The sequence below is a fragment of the Podarcis tiliguerta genome (assembly GCF_965153285.1).
Source record: "Podarcis tiliguerta genome assembly, chromosome: 4".
Taxonomy (NCBI): domain Eukaryota; kingdom Metazoa; phylum Chordata; class Lepidosauria; order Squamata; family Lacertidae; genus Podarcis; species Podarcis tiliguerta.
In genome coordinates, this window is record NC_139537.1 from 57263576 (window position 1) to 57285642 (window position 22067).

The window sequence follows — 22067 nt, forward strand, 5'->3', positions numbered from 1 at the left end:
AGTATTTCAATAATATGTATGAGTTCAGGGATGCCAGCCAGACTCCCCTAAATTCCTGGACCCAGTAAGATTTTAAATAAGCCTTTTGAACCCCTGGATTCAGCATGGTTTTAAAATCTAAACCAGGCTAGCTTCCTCATGAGGATGGGGAACAAAGGAAAGGCGATGGGCCATTAAGAAAGCAAAAGGGAGGGGACTCTGTCCCAGACAGCCAATGGGTCGGGCCCCTCCTCCAGCTCTTAGATAGCTAGCAGGACATAAGCCAGAATTTAGGGCAGAGAAAAAAGATTGCAGGCTAGTAAAAGCAGCAAGCTGGAGGGGCAGAATACAATCTTTCTGTCTGAATCCAAGGCGGTAGCTATGGGAAAAACAATACCCTTTTGGGGTGTTGATGCTGTGAACTCCTCCATTGCAGGTGCAGGGTGTATATACGTGTAAATAAACCACATATCATAAAGACACCACAGTTTCCACTGTGCCTCATTGCCAAAAGGAAACACAAATGCTGGATAAGTGCCTGGAACCCCTGGACTCTCACGCTGCTTGGAGTTTGGGGTGCAACAGTAAGAAAAAGTGATTGCACTATGCAAGCAAGCAAGCTTGTTATTTGGGTCTTGATATAGAATTCTGTGTCCAATAATAGGCAACCATCATTTCAATGATATATAGCAATAAACAAAGAAGTTCTATATACATCAAGTTATTTCCTCCTTGAACGTATAGATGCATGTTGCTTTGCTTACTACATGGGGCAGTAGTTACAATGCTACCCAGTCACCAACAATCAGCAGCAGGTCTGGGCTCAAGCTTCCAACTCTGCTAACCATGGTTTATTGTTTTCCCCCACTGATACCTACAGTGGTTGATACTGATAGCTTAGACCAGGCACGGTCAAACTTGGCTCTCCAGCTGTTTTGGGACTACAACTCCCATCACCCCTAGCTAACAGGACCAGTGGTCAGGGATGATGGGAATTGTAGTCCCAAAACAGCTGGAGGGCCAAGTTTGGCCATGCGTGGCTTAGACCAAATCCCAACTTCAAAACAGGAGGTTCTTGGTTCATCTTCTATTTCCCAAGCCAAGCTTGTATCACAGTACTAGAACGGTAATTTCTGCCTAAAAGAAGGCTCCTAGCTAGGACTAGGACCAGAGTTCTTGTTCCAACAAAATTCAAAGATATACAGTCTAGGGAAATATCATGCATGCAAATGGCAAATGGCAAAGTTACAAAACAAAGTGGGATACAGTACATCTATAATTCTTCTGTATCTTTACTTCTGTTGGAATGCCAAGGATTCATAGTTCATACAGCCTGCTCCTGAAATATGCTGCACCACAGTGAGCTCAGGCTCTGTGGTCAACATACTGTAGTTAAAGCTGGGGTTGGCTCATCCGTGTTAGTGGACCTGAGTGGCATACGCCTATTTCTCTCTCTCTCCATTACAGATAGTTAACCAGTGGCTGTATGTGAATGTGCTTTACTGTGTAAGGCTCCAGGTACAGAGGCAATTGAAAACCTGAAAGGACATCAGTCTGCTGCCTGTAAATAACTGACATTTTTCATGTGCTATTTGGGAAACATGCATTCTTATTTCAAGCCAAAAATTAAATGCATTCGTCAATTGCCTATTACATGAAAAAGGGATAGTGGCTGTCACTCCAGCCTTGATCACTAAAAACGCAAGGATAAATAATATGCCAGTAGTCCTAATATTGTTGGAATCTGACGGTTGTCAGGCCCAGCCAGCATGGCCATGGTCAGGTATGATGGAAGTTGGAGTCCAACAGTATCAGGAGGGCAAACCATTCCTTTCCCTGCTCTAAAGCAATGCATTTTAGCCAGTGCTCTTTTTCTAGAAAAAGAGGTGCCAGAACACACCATGAACACCTTCCTCATTCACCTGAGAGGTGCTGGAACTGAGTTCCAGTGCGTTCTGGCTGAAAAAAAGCCCTGATTTTAGCTAGGGTCATAGTGAGAAACCAATACTCAACAGTAAAATCTTTAGAAACTATGCAAGAGCTAATTTTTGCAATTAGCCAGTTAGCATAATGCATATACCACAGTTCCAGACACTATGTTCATAATATAATACTGTGAAACCTCAGATAAAATATTTCTTTTAATACAAAGCACCAAAGTCAAAGTGATTTTTATTTACTGGAGTGGAAAAAAACGCCAACTTTCCTCTACTTAGCAAAATCGATTTTGATGCCATGGGAAAAACTCAATGGAGAGTTAAAATATCCATATCATTAACAACAGTTTGTCTAGTCAACCGTCTCACTTGAATGTGCCTGCTCTGTTACAGCTGAGTCTTGTCTTTTACAAATTTAATTTTTCAGACTTTGATCTCTCTGATCCAACTGTTCTCAACTCTCTTTCCATGAAATTCAAAGGAAGGACTGTGAAATGAACAAATATATTTAATATTTGTTGAGTGAATGCTCCAGACTATTCCTGGATGGTTGGTACTTTTTACCCTTTTTGAGGGAAGTAGCCCTGAGAAAAAGCTCTGCAGTATACAGCCACAACACATGGCACAATCACAACGACCAGTAATGCTTGCAATTGTGGATCATGAACTGCCATTCCTGAGCAATCTGTGCTTCTTGCTTCATTTGTCACAAATATCACTGTATTTGTTGCTGTGATAATTATAATTAAAAAAAAGATGGACAGAGAAACAAGATATACCAAGCTCAGCTGGAAGAGTTACACATGCCCTTAATAGTATTTCAGTTGGGCTAGTTTGTTTTCATAGTGGTTAAACTGCTTGGGCGAATCCACAGTTAACCCACAAGCCATTCCCTTATATAAGGCTTAATACTTCCTCTGCCTATATTGCTTTAATATTATAAGTACATCAGCAGTGTAGTGGTAAATTTTAAAGTGCAGGAGCTCTTCATGAGAATCCATATCACAAAAAGTCAAATGAACTCATTACCTTTTTATGTTACTTGGCAACTATTTATTTCATATTATGTGGCATGAGGACCATATAAAACAGTTGCCCAAGACACATGGCAATATGGAGAGATTTATTAGACTAAAATGCCGGTCAGTTTTCATATACCTTCTCCTAGATCTGCTTTGTGTTTGGCTGCTCTTTGCGGAGAAACTTTTGTTAGCTGCTTTCGTTGCTCGTATTTTATTGCAAAGTTTTGAAAATGCACTAGAAAATACTTTGAAAAACAAAGAGTCAAAATGACGAGGGTAGCTTTGTTGATCGATTTGCTCATACACCCTTGCCCACTAAAGAGCAGCAATACAGAACATGATACCCAATTTATTAGGACCAGCTTAAAGTTGTAGAATAGTGAGCTGCCCAAAGATGGTGTAATGAGCATCATGTTGGAATTTGGCTGGCTGGATCTAAGTTACATCCCTGATGTGGCATTACTGTAATCCTATGCATAGTTCCATGGGGGTAAACTCCATGAAACTCAGTGGTGCTTACTTCTGAATGCATAGGTTGAACTTGTTGAACTTTAACAACAGAGCTGAAATGCAACATTTAACTTTTCATTAGATGCACAAAAAGTTTTGCAAATGCTCACTTTTATACTCTGTGCAATTAAATAACTCAAGATGGATGTGGTTATGATCTCAGATGCTTCCAACTGTGCAAAATGCTTTACTATTAACTGCAGCAAATTGGGTGATAAGGGAGCACTTTTCATTTTATGTGGATAAAGGGAAAACAGCCAGTCACCATCTGTTATTGTTTTTAAAACAAATCTGAGTTAGAGATAAGTTATTGGTGTATATTTTAGGCCAAGTAAACCAGAACAAAACTTTGTTATATACATACTATGAATTGCAAAAGTGTATGTATTTCTATTACAATGTAACATAAGAATAAACCAGTCTCAAAGAACACTTGAGAAGAAATATAAAGAGATTTATATTGTTAACAATCCAAAGTTTCTGGTTTTACTTATCTTCCAACTTCAATGGTTTCTTCCTTCTTTGTTGTACAAACCATCCTGCTCGCTATTTCTCTTATGGTCTTTATCTCTTAAGAGAGGCAAACCCAGTTCTACCAGTTAAAACTTTGATACTGCCTCTACTGAAATATAAACTTTAAATCTTTAAACAATAAACTTTAAGAGCATAAAAACTATAAAAAGGAATGTCTGAGATAAAACAAAACAAAGGAGTGCTGGAAGAGAGACACGTGCTGTCTTTTAACATGGTTCTATTTAGACCACACACCCTTTTATACCAGCCACTATGCACATATGGAAAAGCAGGCTAAACACCCACCACTTTCACTTCACCATTTCCATCCTCTTTTAACCACCATGCATTTAAGAGATACAATAAATAATATCTGATAGAAGAAAGTTATTTTTTGTTTTATAAATGTAGTCAGGATGGTCACCATATTTTCAAGTGACTTACAACTAAATGAAAATGCATTGTAAGCAGCACAGGCCACATGAAGCAGTATATATAGTTTTGACATGTCTGTTTCTCCTTTTTATCATATAGGGTCTCTGAACAGGCCTAGATTCAATAATGGATTGGATCAGAGTGAAGGAACTTAAACTCAATCTAGAGTTAATGATTGTAGAGGACTCAGAGTGGTAAGCTGGGGAAACGTTCATTCTAGATGAAATTGCTTTTTAAAAAGAGTTGTCTGTTAGATACTTCTTAGCTGCTTTTCAAAATAAATATATTCCCAAAGCACCATAAAATGTAACAAAACCCTTTTTTTAAGTTCACAATTTAGATACGAAAACAGAAAGAGCACTAGAACCATCTGATCTCAAGCTGGTACACTCTGGCTCACAGCCAACAGAAACACATAGTAAAAGAACAATTCTAATTAAAACCAGATTGGGATTGAATCATATTCAGAAGCCTATCAAAAAGAAAACAGAAGGGAGCCAATTGTACCACTTGTGGGAGATGCAATGCTGGAACTAAAAAAGCAGCTGTAGCGTTATTTTAGCTTAAGCTGCCTTGCCACTACATCTGCTGCTGGAGCGTAGCCTGGCCGCTGCAATGCTTACCTTTTTGACTTTCTAACTAAGACAGTTGTAATGCGCCTTAAAGACTGCCTGGAAGCATACTTCAAAATGCTACTGCTTAATTCATTTAAGCTGCTGTCAGTTTTTGATCAGTGAGAACTTACTACACTTCAGTGGCTACCGGTGTGTTCACAAGCAATTCAAGCAGCTGCTTTTGACCTATAAATCCCTATATCGTGATGGGGAACCTGTGGCACTCCACATATTGTTAAACTACAACTCACATTACCTTAGGCCAATAGAAGTTGGCATCTAGCAATATCATACCCTCCAACAATTTTGTGCCAAAACTGAGACGTCAGGTGGGGCACACCTTCCGGTCCAGCGCTCTTTTAGTCCGATGTTCACGCCAGAGTGCTGGACCAAAAAACAGGACACTCCAGGATCCAAACAGAAGCTAGGATTGGCTTCGGTGATGTCCCATTTAAAGTAGGACACTTGGGAGGTATGCAATATCTGTAGGGCCACAGCCTGGCTCTCCAACCTTCCTGTAAATAATTTGGGGTATTTAAAGGAACATCTCCCATTTTAAGATCTAACAATGAGATCCTGCTAAGCAGGTCCATGTAGAGTGGGGGGCAGCCAGATACACTTGACCCAGGCCTTGGAGTACCTGCTGGCCTGTTACGGACTGGCTGTTTTTTGAGTTTATAACTGAATTCCAACAAGGCTTCCCCCCCAGGCCTCAGACGAGCTCTGCAGGGCCTTGCTGCTAAGTGTACTACCTTTTCTGGATGTCTGTTTAGCAGTGTGCTTTCAGTAGTTTCCCCAGGAAACTCATTCCATCCCATTTCTTTCAGAAAACAGATATATTCTTCTTCATTTTTATTTTTTTTAAAGAGAATCATACCCACAAAACTGAGGTAGGAGTTTGGAAACTGAGCTTATTTAGGCCTCCTATTTCTTCAGTGGTTTTGTTGACCAGTTTTATGGGCTTTGGTTTCACTATTTTTGCTATTGTTAAATTATTCATATATGGTTTTAAGTTACAAACTGCTTTATAAACAGATTGAAAATCAGTATATATATTATGTAAAGAATGAAAGTAAGAATCCACAGGTAACCTGTGTGACGTCTGAAAAACTTTATTTGCTGCATATCTGAGAGCCAACTATGCATTAAGCTTAGTGGGTAGTGGGCATCTATTTTGCCCTTTTAACTTTCATTAATTATGAGTGCAGTGTGTGTGTGCAATTCTTACTGGAAATGCAGTGCTCAGGGAGAGGAGACTTGTTAATTTCCTCCTTGGTGCAATCAGAACTAAAACCACTTCCTCACATGATTAAAAAGCTTGTTCTAATTGTTCTAACTGTACGGGAAGGTATTTTAGCGGCTGGGAGTGAAAGGAAAGAGGAAATGATATCTTGCCATGCACCACATTCCTGGTAAAGATCCCACCTAACCGGAATTCATAAAATAAAAAGGAGAGGTAGCTGCATATTACACATTAAACATAATGTGTCATTTTGTCCTAGCCCAGATAAAAAAACAGATGAATTCAAAAGTCAGACATTGCATGGATTTATCAGAAACCCCACTTGTGCCCTGAGGAACAGGTCAGGTTGTGCCAATGATTAAAGTTGGGCAAATGATAAAGCTGAGAGACAAAGTGTATCAATGAAAAGGATATTGTATAGAACAGCTTAATAAGAAAAAAGAATGTGGGAAGCTAAAGTGGTTCATTTAAGGGCAGATCTTAAGTTGGAATTTCTCTGTCACATACAGGTGAACTGTACCTGAAATACTTTTCAAAGAGCCACACTGAAGTCCAGCACAGGTGAAAAGTAGTTAATTGTTATCTTCTGTATCTTGTCAATTCAGCTGTCTACATAGACAGAATGAGATATGTTCCAGGTCTGAAAGGCTGTTTTTAAGTGTTGTGTGTAATTAGATATGCTATTATGGCAATATAATCTTTGTTTGGTTTTCTTGTTTTAGTGCATTTTAGTGTTTAAACCATCTACCCAAGTGGTGTAATCAAATATTGCTAAAATGCAAGAAAACAAGAAAACCAAACAAAGACCATATAGTACAATATCCAGAGAATGTTATGGGGTAACAATAAATAAATACTTTGTTCATAGATGACAGCAAACACTTTCAGAATTTCTTATGAAAATGAACAAACAAATCTTTAAAGGAGGCAGGTTAAAAGACAGATGGTCTGCTTATGTTGCCACACCATCAAGCCAACCAAGGGCTAGTATATCTAGATGCTTAGTCTAGTATTCTTCTTTCTGCTTCTACCTAAAGCATTTTATAAACGAGTAGAAAGCATTATGCCCTTTCTTTGTAAAGTATCACTGATGAGGTTCTCAGGCCAGTTACACCTCTAAGTTGCTGGTGAAGCCAATGGGAATAAAACAAATCCCACACCCTTCCACAGTTACAGCTTTTTCTTAATTTGTAAGCATGCACAAGTCTCACAGAGCTAAAAGAAGCTTATGGCCAAAAAACTGTGTGCAAGATTTCAACTTTAGTACACACTATGGATTTATACATTAGTGAACATAAAAGAGCTTTTCAAAATAAGAGCAAAACCAAAGGTTTATTCACTAACCTATGTAGCAAAATATTGTTCTAAAAAGAATAAAAATGGATAATAGCTGAGAGATAGAGCTTGTGCTTTTCAGATTAAAGGTCTCGATCCTGGTCATTTTAAAATAAAATAACAATCTCAAGTAACAGACTGCAAAGATCTACTTCTTAATCTTAACAGTTTCCTAAGGCTCCCCAAAAGAACACTGTATGATAACTGCTGATTTACAACTCTCCCATCCGCCAAACACATAGCTATTGCATGCTAAGAGGAAGTCAGCAGGTGGCACTATTATACACATATTCTGCATATTTTTCTTTATCAAACTCATTCTTTTTTTCAATATAGTTTTTATGCATATTTCTGATACTAAAAAGCATTGCGCATCTACCATATGCTGTACACTTATATTCCTTTCCACTTCGTAAGGTAAGAAATAAAGCATTCCTATACTGAGTGTTTTTGAACTTAGGACTCAGCAACTGATGAAACAGTTTGAACTGGGAAAACTACACAGCTCATAGTAAAACTATAATCCAAACCTATGCATGTTTAGTCCAATGCAATTCCTATTTTTTACAGTGGTGCCTACTCCTAGATGAGCAAGTTTGGGATGTACATTTATCTATCAGGAAGAATAATTTAATTCAGTGGTGCTTAATTTCAAATCAACATACTGTTTATAGAAACAAAGGAAGCTGCCTTATATCAAGTCAGAGCATTGATCGATTTAGCTTAATATTGTGATTTGTGGACACCGATTGTCAGCAGTTTTTCAGACAGGATTCTTTCCCAGGCGTATCTGACCATAACTTAATGGAACTCTTCGCATACCAAATATGCATTCCGATACCGAGCTTCAGTCAGTCACCACATGTAATGAACGATTATTCTTTTTATTTTATTTTCCATTCCCTCAAGGAGGTATAGAAAAACAGTTCTTCTCCTGGTTGTATTACTGCAACCACCTCATTAATTGCGGATAGGCTGAGTGAGAAATCCCCCTGCATGCGTGGGATTGGGATCCAGCAGTTCTCTAGCTGAGCCAAGAGGTTCTCAGCACAGCAAGGCTATGGCGGTTTAACTCCCCTATCCTTGGTTTCAGCCAGGATCCCGCCAGCAGTGGCAAGCCCAGTGAGGATTGCAGCCCGAGTCTCCCTGCCTCAAAATTTTTCTCACTGAACAGTGGCTACAAATCAGACCGCTTTCCCATGCTCGCTGTTACAAGACCCAGCAATGCCCCTTTTTTTGGCTCTTGGACTATCATATCAGTTGCTAGGAAGTGGGGAAAACAACAACAGGATTTCAATAAAAGAAGAACTGTGCCTGGAGGAAGAACTGAGGGGAGAGACTCCATCAGGCAAGGCCTCCTTCCACCTGCCTTACCCCATTCTCTGCTTCTCAATGTGTATTGTATTGTTTTATGTACTGTGGCTTGCCACAGTGTTTATGTACTGTGGCTTGTTATTGTAACTGTTGAGTGGATTTCTGTTTAACTTTTATATATTGGTATTATTAATTTATACAATTGTAATGATTGTTGAATGTTACTTTTTTTGATGGAGGTTGCCTATTTTAAAGTTATGTTTTATTATCACATTTTTGCATTGCATTAGATTGTTATAACATGCACAATTTTGGTTTCTTCAGCTTGTAAACTGCCTTGAGTATTCTAAGATAGAAAGGCGGTATACAAATTAAAAATGATGATGATGATGAAGAAGAATAACAACAACAACAACAACAACGCAGCAAAGCCTTTTTGTTATGCATTCAGCCGCAGTGGCCACTGCCCTAATAAAGTCATTTTTGCATTTCTGACTTAACACAGAAATGCTTAACATCAGCACAACTCCACTCTACGCTCCCGTCTCTCTATGGTAAGCCAGGAAGCTTCCGCCACAGGCTTCGGAACGTTCGCTCGAAGCCTCGCCTCCAATCAACAGCGCCAGTCCCGTTGCTAGGTGACCGTTGCCAAGCTGCGGCGTGCGGAAGGAAGCTCGAGTCGCCTTGGAGACAGGGACGCTCCAGGCTGGGCGCTGGTTTAGCCAGAAGGCTGCCATGAGTTCCCGGGGCAGCGAGCAGGAGGGTGGCTGCGGCGGCGGCTGCGGAAGGATAATGGAGGCTCCCGCAGCCTCGTGGCACGTAGCCGGGGTGCGCATTACGCCGTCCGAGGTGCGCTTCGTGGACGCGGTGCCCGGAGGGCACTACCGGGCGCTGCTGAGCATCCAGAACCTGCAGTCTCACAGCTGCCTTCTTCGCTTAATGCCTCCGGAACAACCTCAGGTGGGGAGCCCAGAACTGGCCCTTGAAACCCCCGCCTTCCCCTTTAAAAACGCTCCTTTGCACCCTTCGCAACGCTCCTCCTCCTTCTGAGGCTACTGTTAGTAGTGTCCACGTCCCCATCTTGCACTTTCCCCTCCCTCCAGTCCCCTTTGCTGCTTCACTTGTTGCAAAAAAAATACAAAACACCCCTCCCCAGGTTCGTAACAATGTAAATCTTGGCAGATCAAATAGGCGTTAAATAAAACCAAACAAACTCAGAGGCAGAGCGTTTGCCACTGGAGAGTTACTGAATAGTGTTTTGAATCAAAGCCCATCACTTGTCAATCATGATCATAATAATAATTTTATTATTTATATGCCTCACCCCAATCTGACTGGGTTGCTCCAGCCTCTCTGGCGGCTTCCAGCAAAATATATTTCATGGATGGGCAATGAATATACTGTATGATCCTGCTGAAATCAAATGACAGTTGAATTGGAAATCAAATGGTTTATTTCTTCTTCTCTTGCAGTTCAAACTAATTGTTGAAAATCAAAAGAACTCTGTTGCTTCTGGGCTTCACATAACAGCCATTGTGGAATATCATCCTGATAAAGAGATAGACCTTCAGGACAGGTTACTCCTTCACATAGGAAAAAAGATAATTGAGATTCCTCTAATAGGGTATGGCATTTCAGCGTATTGCTCCACTAGTTAACTTTTGTTAAAACAAGGTGAAATTTCCTCCATATGATTATTGTGACTTAAAATTGTTATGTGTGAAGTGGCCTTAAGGGCCGATCTACATATTAATTGCTTGTAACCAATTAATGTCCATAGTTTGAAAAAAACAACAACAAATAGCTGTTTACACAATAGGTGTGTAAACAGGATGAAGACCATGATTCTGGCAAAAAATCCAACACTGCCCCCTGTACTCTGAGAGGAAAACTTAAACTGATGCCAATAGACATTTCTCTCTTAGCCCTAATAACAGCTTGCATGGGCTATTTATTTTATTAAAATGATAATGCTCCAATTTTACTCTTTGTGACATAGTGTTGCCACTTGACTGATGTTTTTTACTAGATTAGTGCTTTTTAACTTTTTAAATGATGTTACAGATGTCAAAGAGAACAACAACTACCAAACTTTTAGAAGACATCTGAAAGCAGCCCTGTTTAGGGACGCTTTTAATGTTTGATGTATTACTGTATTTTAATATTTGGTTGGAAGGTGCCCAGAGTGGCTGGGGAAGCCCAGTCAGATGGGTGGGGTATAAATAATAAATTATTATTAAATGCATTAATTAATAGCACAATCCAAACCAGTGTCCACCAACACGGGTTTGCATTGTAAGAGCCACCAACACATTTGCATTGCTCACTTGGTTAGAATCAGAAAGCGGGAGGGGGCAAGCAAAAGTATGCTCTATGCCACCTTGGAGCTGACTTAGTGATTGGGTCTGCTGCTGTCAAGGGGTGTTAGTGGAGCTGTCTTAGGATTCAGTAGGCCCTGTTTTGCCTTAGCCCCTCCCTGCCCCATAGTACTGTATTTTGGGGCTATATGTGAGGGCGATCTGGCTGCGACATCTGTCACCCCATTGATCGCCAGGGTTGATTCGGCTGATCTGGCCGGCTAGGCGGGTGTCCCCTTCCTCCCTCACCGCTCCATGTGCGTCCCTCCCGAAGCTGCGCGCTCAGTGGAAGAGGACGACCATCCCAGATAGAAGGAGTGTACCGTTCTTCGGTCAAGGGTATACGATAGCTGCGTTCCCCTGCTAGAACCTCCAAACAAGCTCAAGGGGCTATAATTCACCTGCCCTCTCAGTGGAACAAGGAGCTCTGCACTGGTGGAGGGATGCTAGTATCACTCCATGAGCAGAAGCTAGTGATGCTGTTCTGGTCTGGGTGCAGGGAGTCTTATCAGGTATGATACTGACATCCTTAGGAATTATGCTACTGTTGCGGGAGTGGCTCTACCAGTTCAGTGATGAGTTTTGACCCAGGCTGCAGTACTATTAACCCTTTATTGTGCTGCTTTTTTATTTATATCTGTATAATTTTTTGTATTTTGTATTTGTACTATTTCATTTGTGTCCTGCTTTTCTTCCATGCTGGATCTACCAAGCTGTGAAGATCTATCAAGCGCTAAAGGTCAAAACTAGCGCTTTGAATTGGGCCTAGAAATAAAGTAGGGCACCAGTGCTGTTAGCAAAGCACCACCATAATATGTTTCTAATTTTTAGTTCTAATTAGCAGACTAGCAGCTATATTCTTAACTAACTGCAGTTTTGAACTGTCTTCAGAGGCAGCTCCATGTATAATGCATCACAGTAGTATAAATGAAGTCACTAAAGTTGACCAGGTAGTTAAACATCCTATAGTATAAAGTGCTTTGGGCTATAAAGGAAATGTTCACCTCCAGAAGTTTCTTGGTTCATGGAGCACCCTCAAGGTTTAACTCTGGACAGTTTGCTATCCTTATTCATAGCTGCCACTAGATTTTTAATCTTTCCATTTTGTTTTGTTAGCTCTTTAGCAAAATGTATTAAAACAGCGAGATTTAGGACTCAGTGATGTTTTGCTGCTAGGCTATATAATGGGCACATTCTATGCAAAATTAGTCATGATTTGTAATGTGAACTAATCCATGTTTACTTAGAAGTAAGTTCTACTGAGTCTCAGCAGTGCTTGTTTTCAGGCAAGTGCATATGGGATTTTCAGCCCAAATTATATTGTTCTTACTGTGATTTTATCTTTTTCTCTTACTTTCTTGTACTGAATGTCTGTTACAGCAGTCATCATGAGCTCATACAATATTGAAACTTTTATAATGTTATAAAATTGTTGGGGTATTCCAGTGTACTCATTGTATATTAAATTGTGATCAGTGTTTTTTTCTTAAGCGTAAGTAGACCAGATCCATTTTAAGAATTTATAATTTGATGAAACAAAGATGTTCAAGCTAATTAAAAATATAGTTGCAACTCAATGTGATTAAATTGTCCTTAAGTTCCAATAATTAAGAAAGCAAAATGACATTTTAATAAACCTCTTATGTTTGCTGATGTTGCTGCTAAATGAGATTACATAATTAAATTCTCTGTGTGTTGAAAATGGGAGGAAAGCTTTCTTTCCTAAAGCATCTTTAAAAAATGCAGCCAACAAAGTAATGTCAGAAAGCCAATTAAAAGTGCAATTGTTTTCCAGATTAATCCCATGCTGCTGCCTAGAAATTGAACCTGAGATAGATTTTGGCACAGCGATTGCAAACAGTAACGTAATTAATAAAAATCTAAAAATTACTAACTATGGATCATCTCCAGGTAAATATTTTCTGTGTAGCAAATTATACCAGATTCCTTTTCTGTTAACATGGTATATTGATGGGTTTCCTAACTACAGTATACAGTGGTACCTCAGGTTACATATGCTTCAAGTTACAGACTCCGCTAATCCAGAAATAGTACTTCGGGATAAGAACTTTGTTTCAGGATGAGAACAGAAATTGCGTAGTGGCGGTGCAGCAGCAGCGGGAGGCCCCATTAGCTAAAGTGGTGCTTTAGGTTAAGAACAGTTTCAGGTTAATAACGGATCTCCGGAACAAATTAAGTACGTAACCAGAGGTACCACTGTATAATGAAATATTCATTTTTGTCTCACAGTTCTTAGACACGTCAAACTAGGGTTATCAACTCCTGGGAAAGCTACCGCCCTAGATGGTGTCACATTTTGGTAGACAAATGTAGCAAAATGGTTTTTCTCTCCTTCCTCGTTTTCCATTAATTTTTAAAATTTTGGGAGCATGTCATTGTATTTTGGGATAGCGAAGACAGAGAAATAGGTATGTGTGCATACATCACTGGGCAGAATTCAAGTTGCTGCTTCCACATGCCATGCTTGTGATTTGACTTGCAGTCTGTGGCTAAGGGTGCAATCCAAGCCTACTGTGGTGGTTCTGTGGAGCTCTTGCCACCTTCACAGCCCTGCCATTCACAGTGCAGAAAGTGAAGGGCAATATGACTGGGCCTGGTCTTTGCACCAGCTCTAGGCAAGCACAGTGATCAGGTCTGGTTTGAGATCTATGTCTTCTGGCAACAGCTGTAAAACTGACTTAGGATTCCTCTGAATGCCCTGTTTTGGGGGTTTCTGCTGGGGTCAGCTGGTGGGGATCCCACCAATGGACTTACTTTCAGCATGTTAGGCAGATGTAATGTACCGTATTTTTCGCCCCATAGGACGCACCGGCCCATAGGATGCACCTAGGTTTTTTTTGGGGGGGGGGAAATAAAGAAAAAAATATATTTTCCCCCCAGGTGCGGGACTGGGGTGGGGGAAGCCTGAGCTTCCCCCGACCCCAGCCCCCAGAACAGGCAGCTCTCTGCAAGCCTTGGGAGACCGGCACGACTTCCCGCCAGGCTCCCACGGCTTGCAGATATTTGTCTGAAGCCCAAACCAGGTGGGGGGATAGCGGGAAGGTGCGCTGCGCCTCCCCGCTGTCCCTGGAGCTTGTGGGGCTGGCGGCGGGGAGAAGCGCGCTGCTATGTGAAGATAGGTGTGGAAGTAAAGTGCATCTCTGCCCACATTTTGTGCTACCATGTATCAGACTGGAAATAGTTAATTTTACATGCAATGCACAATATTGCTTATATATTTTGTAGGTACATTTGCTATAAAATACAAAGGAAATGTCTCCATTTTGATATCACCAACCAGTGGAGTGGTGGAACCCCGATCAGAACAGTTGATTAATATGGAGATTTGTACAGATGTACCCAGAACAATTAATGAGACAGCCATGTAAGTTGCAGTCTTCCTTCTGCTCAGAATGTTGTGTGACACTGATACCACTGTCTACAGCACTGAAGCTGTAAATATGTTTAATATATTAGTGACATAGGCAGGTTCCACCATTAGTCTCCCAGTAAAATAATTTGTCTTTCAACCCAGCTTGGAATGGTAGAAATAGGCAGCTTCTATAAGTTTCAACTGTAGATATGTGTGTTGTACAAATGCTCTAGTAAAATACTGAGTTCATAAGATTAATTCACTATTGTAACACAGTTCTTATCTGTTCATATTTTCCCCTTTTGTTCCTTCTTACCTGTTGTTTACTCAAAAGTGTGAAATTGCAGGGACGGCCCAAAGCTCAGATAATCATCAAAGCCAATATAGTGGAGCAAATTCTTGAGCTTTTAGGTGTGCCTCCATCAAACAAAATAAAATGTGTCAATTTTGGATGTGTCTATTTTGGAACCACCAAGACTGAAGAAGTTCTTCTTCATAATAAAAGCCCAGAGCCCATGGATTGGGTGGCAATCCTGCAAGACAATGCTGTTGGTGGAGAGATGGTAAGGAAACCTTTTTTGAATTATTTTTAAAAAGCTTTTCAAATGTAAGGAAACCTGATTACTTTACTCCTGCTTTTCTGTCTGTTTTTCAGCAGGGTTTCCCTTCCATAGTTGTAGTCTTGTAGAAGAGAGTTTTTCTTTTGGTCAATATTGTGTGTTTTTCTTGTCTATATGTATCTCTTCCAACTGTGCGGGTGGTAGGATACAAAGAGCATTGAGGTCAGCATGTGGGAGTGTTTAAGCCAGGTCTCACAGGGAAGAAGATGGAAGGGGATGGAAGTAACAGAAGAAAAACATAGAAGCAGAGAAACCAGGGCGCTCTGGAGGACGAGGAGAGATTCATGAGCGAACAAGAAGAAGTAGGTAGAGGGAAAAGACGTGGCTCAGTTTCTCACAAGAAGGAGAAAGAGGAATAGGACAGAAGACTCTGGGGCTGCCATCCCTAGTGGCTCGACAGAAAAAGAGAAGGGTGAAAAAGCTAGCAGGAAAGGAAACTACAAGGGGCATCAACAGAAGAACTGTATAAGGAAAGATGGGGTCAGGTGGAATATACATTATGAGAGACTGAGGAAGAAGGGAGTATTTAGCAAAAAGATAGTGGAGTCCTGGGATGCAAGATGGCAGTGGAATTCTTTGAGTAACTTTCCCACTACGGACAAGAGACCACCTGGGATTCTGCAGACACCTAATACCAAGGGCAGGGATAGAACTGACACCAGCTCTCACAGCATTGTGTCACACTGTAGTATGAATAACAAGAAGAATGTGCATCGCAAATGTATGCCATCTCTGAAAGGTGGGTAAATAGTAGTAGTAGTAGTATACCATCTCATCCTTATGTGCCCAACTGATGACTGTGCTGTGCAGGAGAGGGCCTCTTGAAGATGTAATCTCGTCAAAAGGGTTATTCTATACAATGTTAGTATTAGGTGTGGTGGCACCTACCCTTTGGAACGCCTACCACTTACCATTTCTGTTATCTTTTTGGTGCCTATTGAAGACCTACTTTCCTTCTAAAGCCTTTTAAGTGGGCATTTTTTATTTTTATCTGTATTGGACTTGACATGGTTTCCAATATGTGTGTTTATTGTTAAATAGCTTCAGGCTGCTTTATGGGAAGTGATCATTAAGTTGAAAGGAAGAAAGAATAAATAAAACACTTGTGTGTGGAAAAATACAGCACTGCATTTGGGCCTAATGTTGTGATAGAACCAAACCCTTTCCATTACCCTTATGCTGTGTGGCTTGGCCTCTGCCAACAAGGCCTGTGTTCACACTCCTGTTTACTGTGCGCTTACTGTGTTTCCTGTGTTGGACTTTTCATTGATGTTCATGTGATGTCATCTAAAATGGACATATATTCTGTACTTTGTTATTACTATTTGATGTGTTGTTTCTCAACATGTGTGTAGGAGAACCAGTGTGGTGTAGTGGTTAGTGTTGGACTAGAACCTGGAAGATCAAAGTTTTGTGGGGATTAAATGAGGACAGGGAGAACCTTGTATGCCACCTTGAGCTCTCTAGAGAAAAAGGTGGGATAGAAATGCAACAAATAAGTAATAAATAAACCAGCTTCACACCAATTGGGGTCCTTAAGTCACTCCTAATTTATTTCCAACCAAAGTGTGAACACCTTTGCATAGGATAAAGGCATCCCTGCCTGTCAACACCCCCTGGTGAAATAAAATGAAGTCTTATGCGGTGAACAGCTAAGGGGGAAAGAGCTATGAAAGGTACCAGAGAAAAAACAATTTTACTGCACTCTAAGGAAATCAGCCCTGAGTGCTCACTGGAAGGGCAGATCGTGAAGCTGAGGCTCCAATACTTCGGCCACTTCATGAGAAGAGAAGACTCCCTGGAAAAGACCCTGGTGTGGGGAAATGTTGAGGGCACAAGGAGAAGGGGACGGCAGAGGACGAGATGGTTGGACAGTGTTCTCAAAGCTACTAGCATGAATTTGACCAAACTGCGGGAGGCAGTGGAAGACAGGAGTGCCTGGCGTGCTCTGGTCCATGGGGTCACAAAGAGTCGGACACGACTAAACAACAACAACAAGGCAGCATTGTGAATACACCAAAGGACTCCATGGGGAAATTCTAATGCATCTTTTTGTGTAAGCACAAACTGCATCCTCTCAGGGTTCCTGCAGTGTAAGGGCCTTCCAACCCCGCATACTCCACCTGTCAGAAAGATGCATATTTGCTAGGGCATAATAATTCTGTAGAAAGTTCTTACTTTTTTTTTTTTTAAAAAGCTATATTATACCAGTTATGTCTAATAAATACAAACAAGGAGTGATCTAGTGCTAGGGACAAGTTTCTTTCACATAATGGCAGTTTTTCCTTGCCACTCTTTCAGTATTAGACTGTGATATTTTATTTTTATTGCTTTTCTATATAATACAATCTAGGCTTATTCAATATGCATAATGTTTTTCTGCTTTTTTCTTTTTTCTGAAAAGCCCAGCATTAACAACTGAGAAAACTGAGTGGCTTTTAATATATTTTATACCTCACTTTGTTTTACAGGGCACAGATATTCAGAAGAGTACCAATGCTGTTTTAAGAGATTTACATTACACTGATGGAAAAGCAGAACCAGATGTTTCCGCTCTAATTGCCTGCATTCCCAATGAAGGAACACTACAGCCTGATCAGAAAATGATGATCTCTATTTGTTTTAGCCCAAAGTAAGCATGGAATGTGAACTTAATGATATTATTTATTAAATTTGTATACCACCCCCATACCTTTAGATCTCAGGGCAGTACACAACAATATATAAAAATATATGATACATATGTGTGTGTGTGATTAAAATTACTAGAAATTGACCCCAAATATGATGCACTCCTCTCTTTTTGATATAGGATTCATTCACAGCTGAAAAAGCACTCCTCTAACTTTTGTAATTAACTTATTTTGACTAACTGTTCTCCTAGTTATGGGAAAGGTTTCTGTTTTCAAAGAAAATATGGGGTATGAATGCCCTCTTTTAGCTGCAGTGGGTGACAGGAAAGGGTATACCTTGTCTGGAGACCAATCACTTCTTGTCTCAGTTGCCTAGCTGAGGCCAGAGGAAAAATTGGGGGGGAAAGTGTAATACAAGAGGTGCAGTTGGAATTATTGGAAGCTATGCAGGCTCAAGGGTTGTGACAGCAGCAACTAGGCTGAATGGGCAGGGGGGTGGTATCAATTCACATGGAGCGTTGTGAAAAGAGTTGTATATTTAGATGATTTGGAAGTTGGTACATAGGGAACATTCTTAGCATAGTGACAAGTCAGAAGTCAAGAACCACGTATTTATTATCTTGCACAGTGAGTGAGGTAATGACCCTGTAGAAACACCCCGTTAATTAGTGTTGCTATATTGATGTTGCATAAGAAACCTTAATTGCTCTAATTTTTCTGTTTAAACTTGTTAAAACATTAACAGCATATATTCTCCCTCCGCGCTTAGAAACATAAATGTAATTGTGAATTTTTCAGAATGGTGAAAAGGGACAGGGGGGACCTTGGCAAAACTCCACCAAGGCAAGATTATGCTCTCTTTCTGAAATTTGAAGCTATAGGAAGCAAAAACGACTTCTTGGAAGCAGTGGCTGGTGGTGACAGACCTACAGATGGTATGGCATTTATAAATACTGAGTAAATGGAATGGAATTAGAACTGTACTTTTCCCTCTATAAATTTCCAGGAAGGGTAATGGGTTTTGCATAAAATAATCTATAATTTGAATACCTAAGTTAATTGGAAAACTCCTACCTCTGCATGTAATAAGGAGGTGTGAATTACATACCTTGAGGCTTGTTTTAGGTGGCAAGAGTGAAGCAACAACAAATTAGTTCCCCGGTTCCCCACTCACTCCATTCTTGGGCTGGTTGGCTCCCTGAAGAGGCAAGGCTTTCCACCTCTACCTCTTCCCTGCCTGAGCCTCACTCAGACAAAGGGCCAAGGGCGTCCTTCCTCAGAGTAAGACATTTTGGGCAAGATGGCCTGTGTCTCTGCCATGTTTTGCTGTGATGAAGGCCAGCTCACCAAAAATGTTTCACTCTGAGAAAGGCTCCCCTTGGCATTTTCTGAGAGTAAGGCTTGGGTAGGGGTGAGGTGGAATCTCTGTGCACAGCCTGAATAATTCAGGGTCTCGGCACCTTCTGTGGCCTGCATGTCAGGGATCAGGCATACCTTGCTATCTCTCCTCCTTTGATGACTTCTTAGGGATGTCTGAGAGATCCCAATTAATTCTGTGCTGGCCGCAGAAGGTGTAGTGGCTGCTAGGTACCAGCATGCAGTAAAGACATCATACATTATTCTTACCATGTAAGGATTTCTGGTTAGGTTTAGCATGACAAGGCAGACCTCCAGAACCTGATAGGTTTTCCACTTCCTTACTTCAGTGCCACCAATTTCTGGCTGAAGGGCTGGTTATCCTGCAGGAATCTGACTCATATGTTTGGGGTCTGTTATAGTATGAGGAATTTCCCCAGGTGTTTTCACCAATTTCTCATGCTTGGTGGCTGCCCACAACAAAGACACTTTTCTATCCTGGATACTAGTCAAATTTTGAGCCCATGTATGTTCAGAAAGCAATGACTTTTGGAAGCTAGGCTGGGGTTTTATGATGATTTTGTGTCATCTTTTTTTTAAAAAAAATCTGATTACAATAGGGCATTTTATGTACATTTATCAAAGAATGTGTCTTGCCTGAAATTTCAGGAGGTAGACTGTACATTGATACATGTATGACTTGATCATATAAAATGGGGGCAAATTATATGAAGACAGTCTTTCATGATCTATAAGTAAATTGGTTGCTATATTATCTGTCTTTCGACTGTAAATTATAGCATATCCTTTTATCTCAATGCTTTTTACAGAGAAGAATCGTCATCAGGTTGAATTGGGTTTGATAGGCTCAGGGCTTCCAGTCATTCTGACATTCAAACCAGGACCAGTTGTTAATTTTGTGGAGTGTTACATGGGTGAACATACAGATATTGTTTGCACGCTCAAAAATGAATGTGATATTCTTCCAGTATCATTTGCTTTTCGTAAGATTGCACACTATAATATTTGTCCTGAAAAGGGAAAAGTAAAAGCAAAGTCTACACAGGTACTATTTTGTATTTTTCTTTCATCTTATGCAGCATATATGTAGTTAACTTTCAAAGTGCTTTATATTGTGAAGTGTTGCATAGTACAATAACATAAATTTAAGTTGCTGCTAAAGCAGTATTACTGTAATGATGGCATGCATGAATGATTGTTACTTAAAATAAAACAAAAAAAATAGAGCTTTCTTTTAAAGTATTTATTTACTAAATTTATATACCACCCTTCATCCAAAGAGCTCAGGGCGCTTCACAAGATAAAAATACAAGATAAAAGCCCAAATAAATGGAACCAAAATAAAATAAGAACCCTCCCCCCCACAAGCAGATTAAAAAAGCTGTAGAATATTAATCAGCCAAAGGCCTAGTTGAAGCAGAACATTTTTGCCTGGCGCCTAAAGATGTATAATGACACTCCCTTGTCATTGAGAGACTGTTTCTGAGATGTATGAAATTTTACTCCTTTTTGCTTCTCTTGTCTTCCTGCTTCAAAGCAGTTACAGAATTGTTGCTTTATCCATCTCCTATCCACAAGAAGCACCTTTTACATACACAGATGAGAAACATTCTCCTCTCTCTGGCTAAAGCTAACTATCATAACCACCTTCTTTCAACCCATCCATTCATCCATAACCCTCCATGAGTATATAATGAGAACGCACCTGTTACAACTTTTTACTCTATTCTATTAGCTGTCATTGCCCTTCTTCCTTACATTGGTTACTTGTCAAACTCCACATCAACTTCAAGCTTCTATTCCTTATTTCTAAAGCCACATATATCTGGTTGCATCTTCCCTTATTTCCTCTTCCTCATCTAGTTTGCTACCTATTCTGCTGCCAAACTCCACTCCTATCTTGATGCCTTCTTCTTTGTAGTTCTTTCTCTTCAAAATATCATGTACTTGGCCTTTTGTGAGAACCTTCCTTTGCTGAACCCTTTTACTGAGCCATCTTAGCAACACACAGAAACTTTCTCACTACCACCTGAGCCTCTCTTGTCCTTCTGCTCATTGGCAACCGTTGGCCTCTGTTTCCTCAACTTCTCTCTCCCAGGCCTCTACACATCTACTCAGATGCAAATCCTGTCAAGTTCAGTGGGCTTATTCCTGGGTAAATGGTTACAGAATTGTAGTCTTCAAGTACATTGTAAGGAACCATGCTTGCTGTATAGTCTATGAAGCAGTCAACAGACTGTGAAGCCTAAGTAGTTGGATAGGGATGTTTAAGAGAATTTTACTACTTAAAGTTCAAGAAATGAAAACTATTTATTTGAATGCTGGGAATTTAACATCCTGGTGGTTTGTTTTTTTAAAGAAACAATGAGTGAGCATGATGTACATTTTAAAATGCCTAAACGTCTGTATTTATTTATTTTTGTCTTTAGGATATTTTATTTTCATTTATTCCACGTCACGTAGGAACCTTCACAGCGAAGCAGGTGATAGATATCATTGGTCCAGTGGCAAAAAAAGATGGCTTACCAGCACTGAAGATCAAACCTTTCCATCAGTTATACTTAATTTTTTCTGGGGTGTGCAACTCTGTAACCAATAAAGTGGTTCTGAAACCCAACCTTGGTAAGTTAGTAAGAAAAAGGGGCTACAATTTTAACGTGTTTGAAATTACATTTCTGTCAGTTCTTTTGTGGGATAATTCAGACAAATGGTAGACAGAGGCTGAAATGTTAGAACTAGTATTTGGTGACTTTGGCATGGTAATTGGTTCAAATGCTCTGATAATTAATTGGTGAAGTAGCAAGT

At 40.2% G+C, this 22067-nt stretch overlaps 1 protein-coding gene across 1 annotated transcript in view; it reads left to right on the forward strand.

The window, feature by feature from the left end:
* The first annotated feature begins 9226 nt into the window (after nt 1-9226).
* Nucleotides 9227-22067, forward strand: part of CFAP47 (cilia and flagella associated protein 47) — a 178948-nt gene continuing 166107 nt past the window's right edge. Inside the window, exons 1-9 of the mRNA XM_083438942.1 lie at nt 9227-9862; nt 10375-10526; nt 13055-13170; nt 14506-14644; nt 14967-15195; nt 17724-17884; nt 18684-18820; nt 20072-20307; nt 21692-21884. Coding sequence (XP_083295068.1) covers nt 9638-9862; nt 10375-10526; nt 13055-13170; nt 14506-14644; nt 14967-15195; nt 17724-17884; nt 18684-18820; nt 20072-20307; nt 21692-21884 — 1588 coding nt within the window. The 5' untranslated portion in view covers nt 9227-9637. The remainder of the gene's footprint in view (nt 9863-10374; nt 10527-13054; nt 13171-14505; nt 14645-14966; nt 15196-17723; nt 17885-18683; nt 18821-20071; nt 20308-21691; nt 21885-22067) is intronic.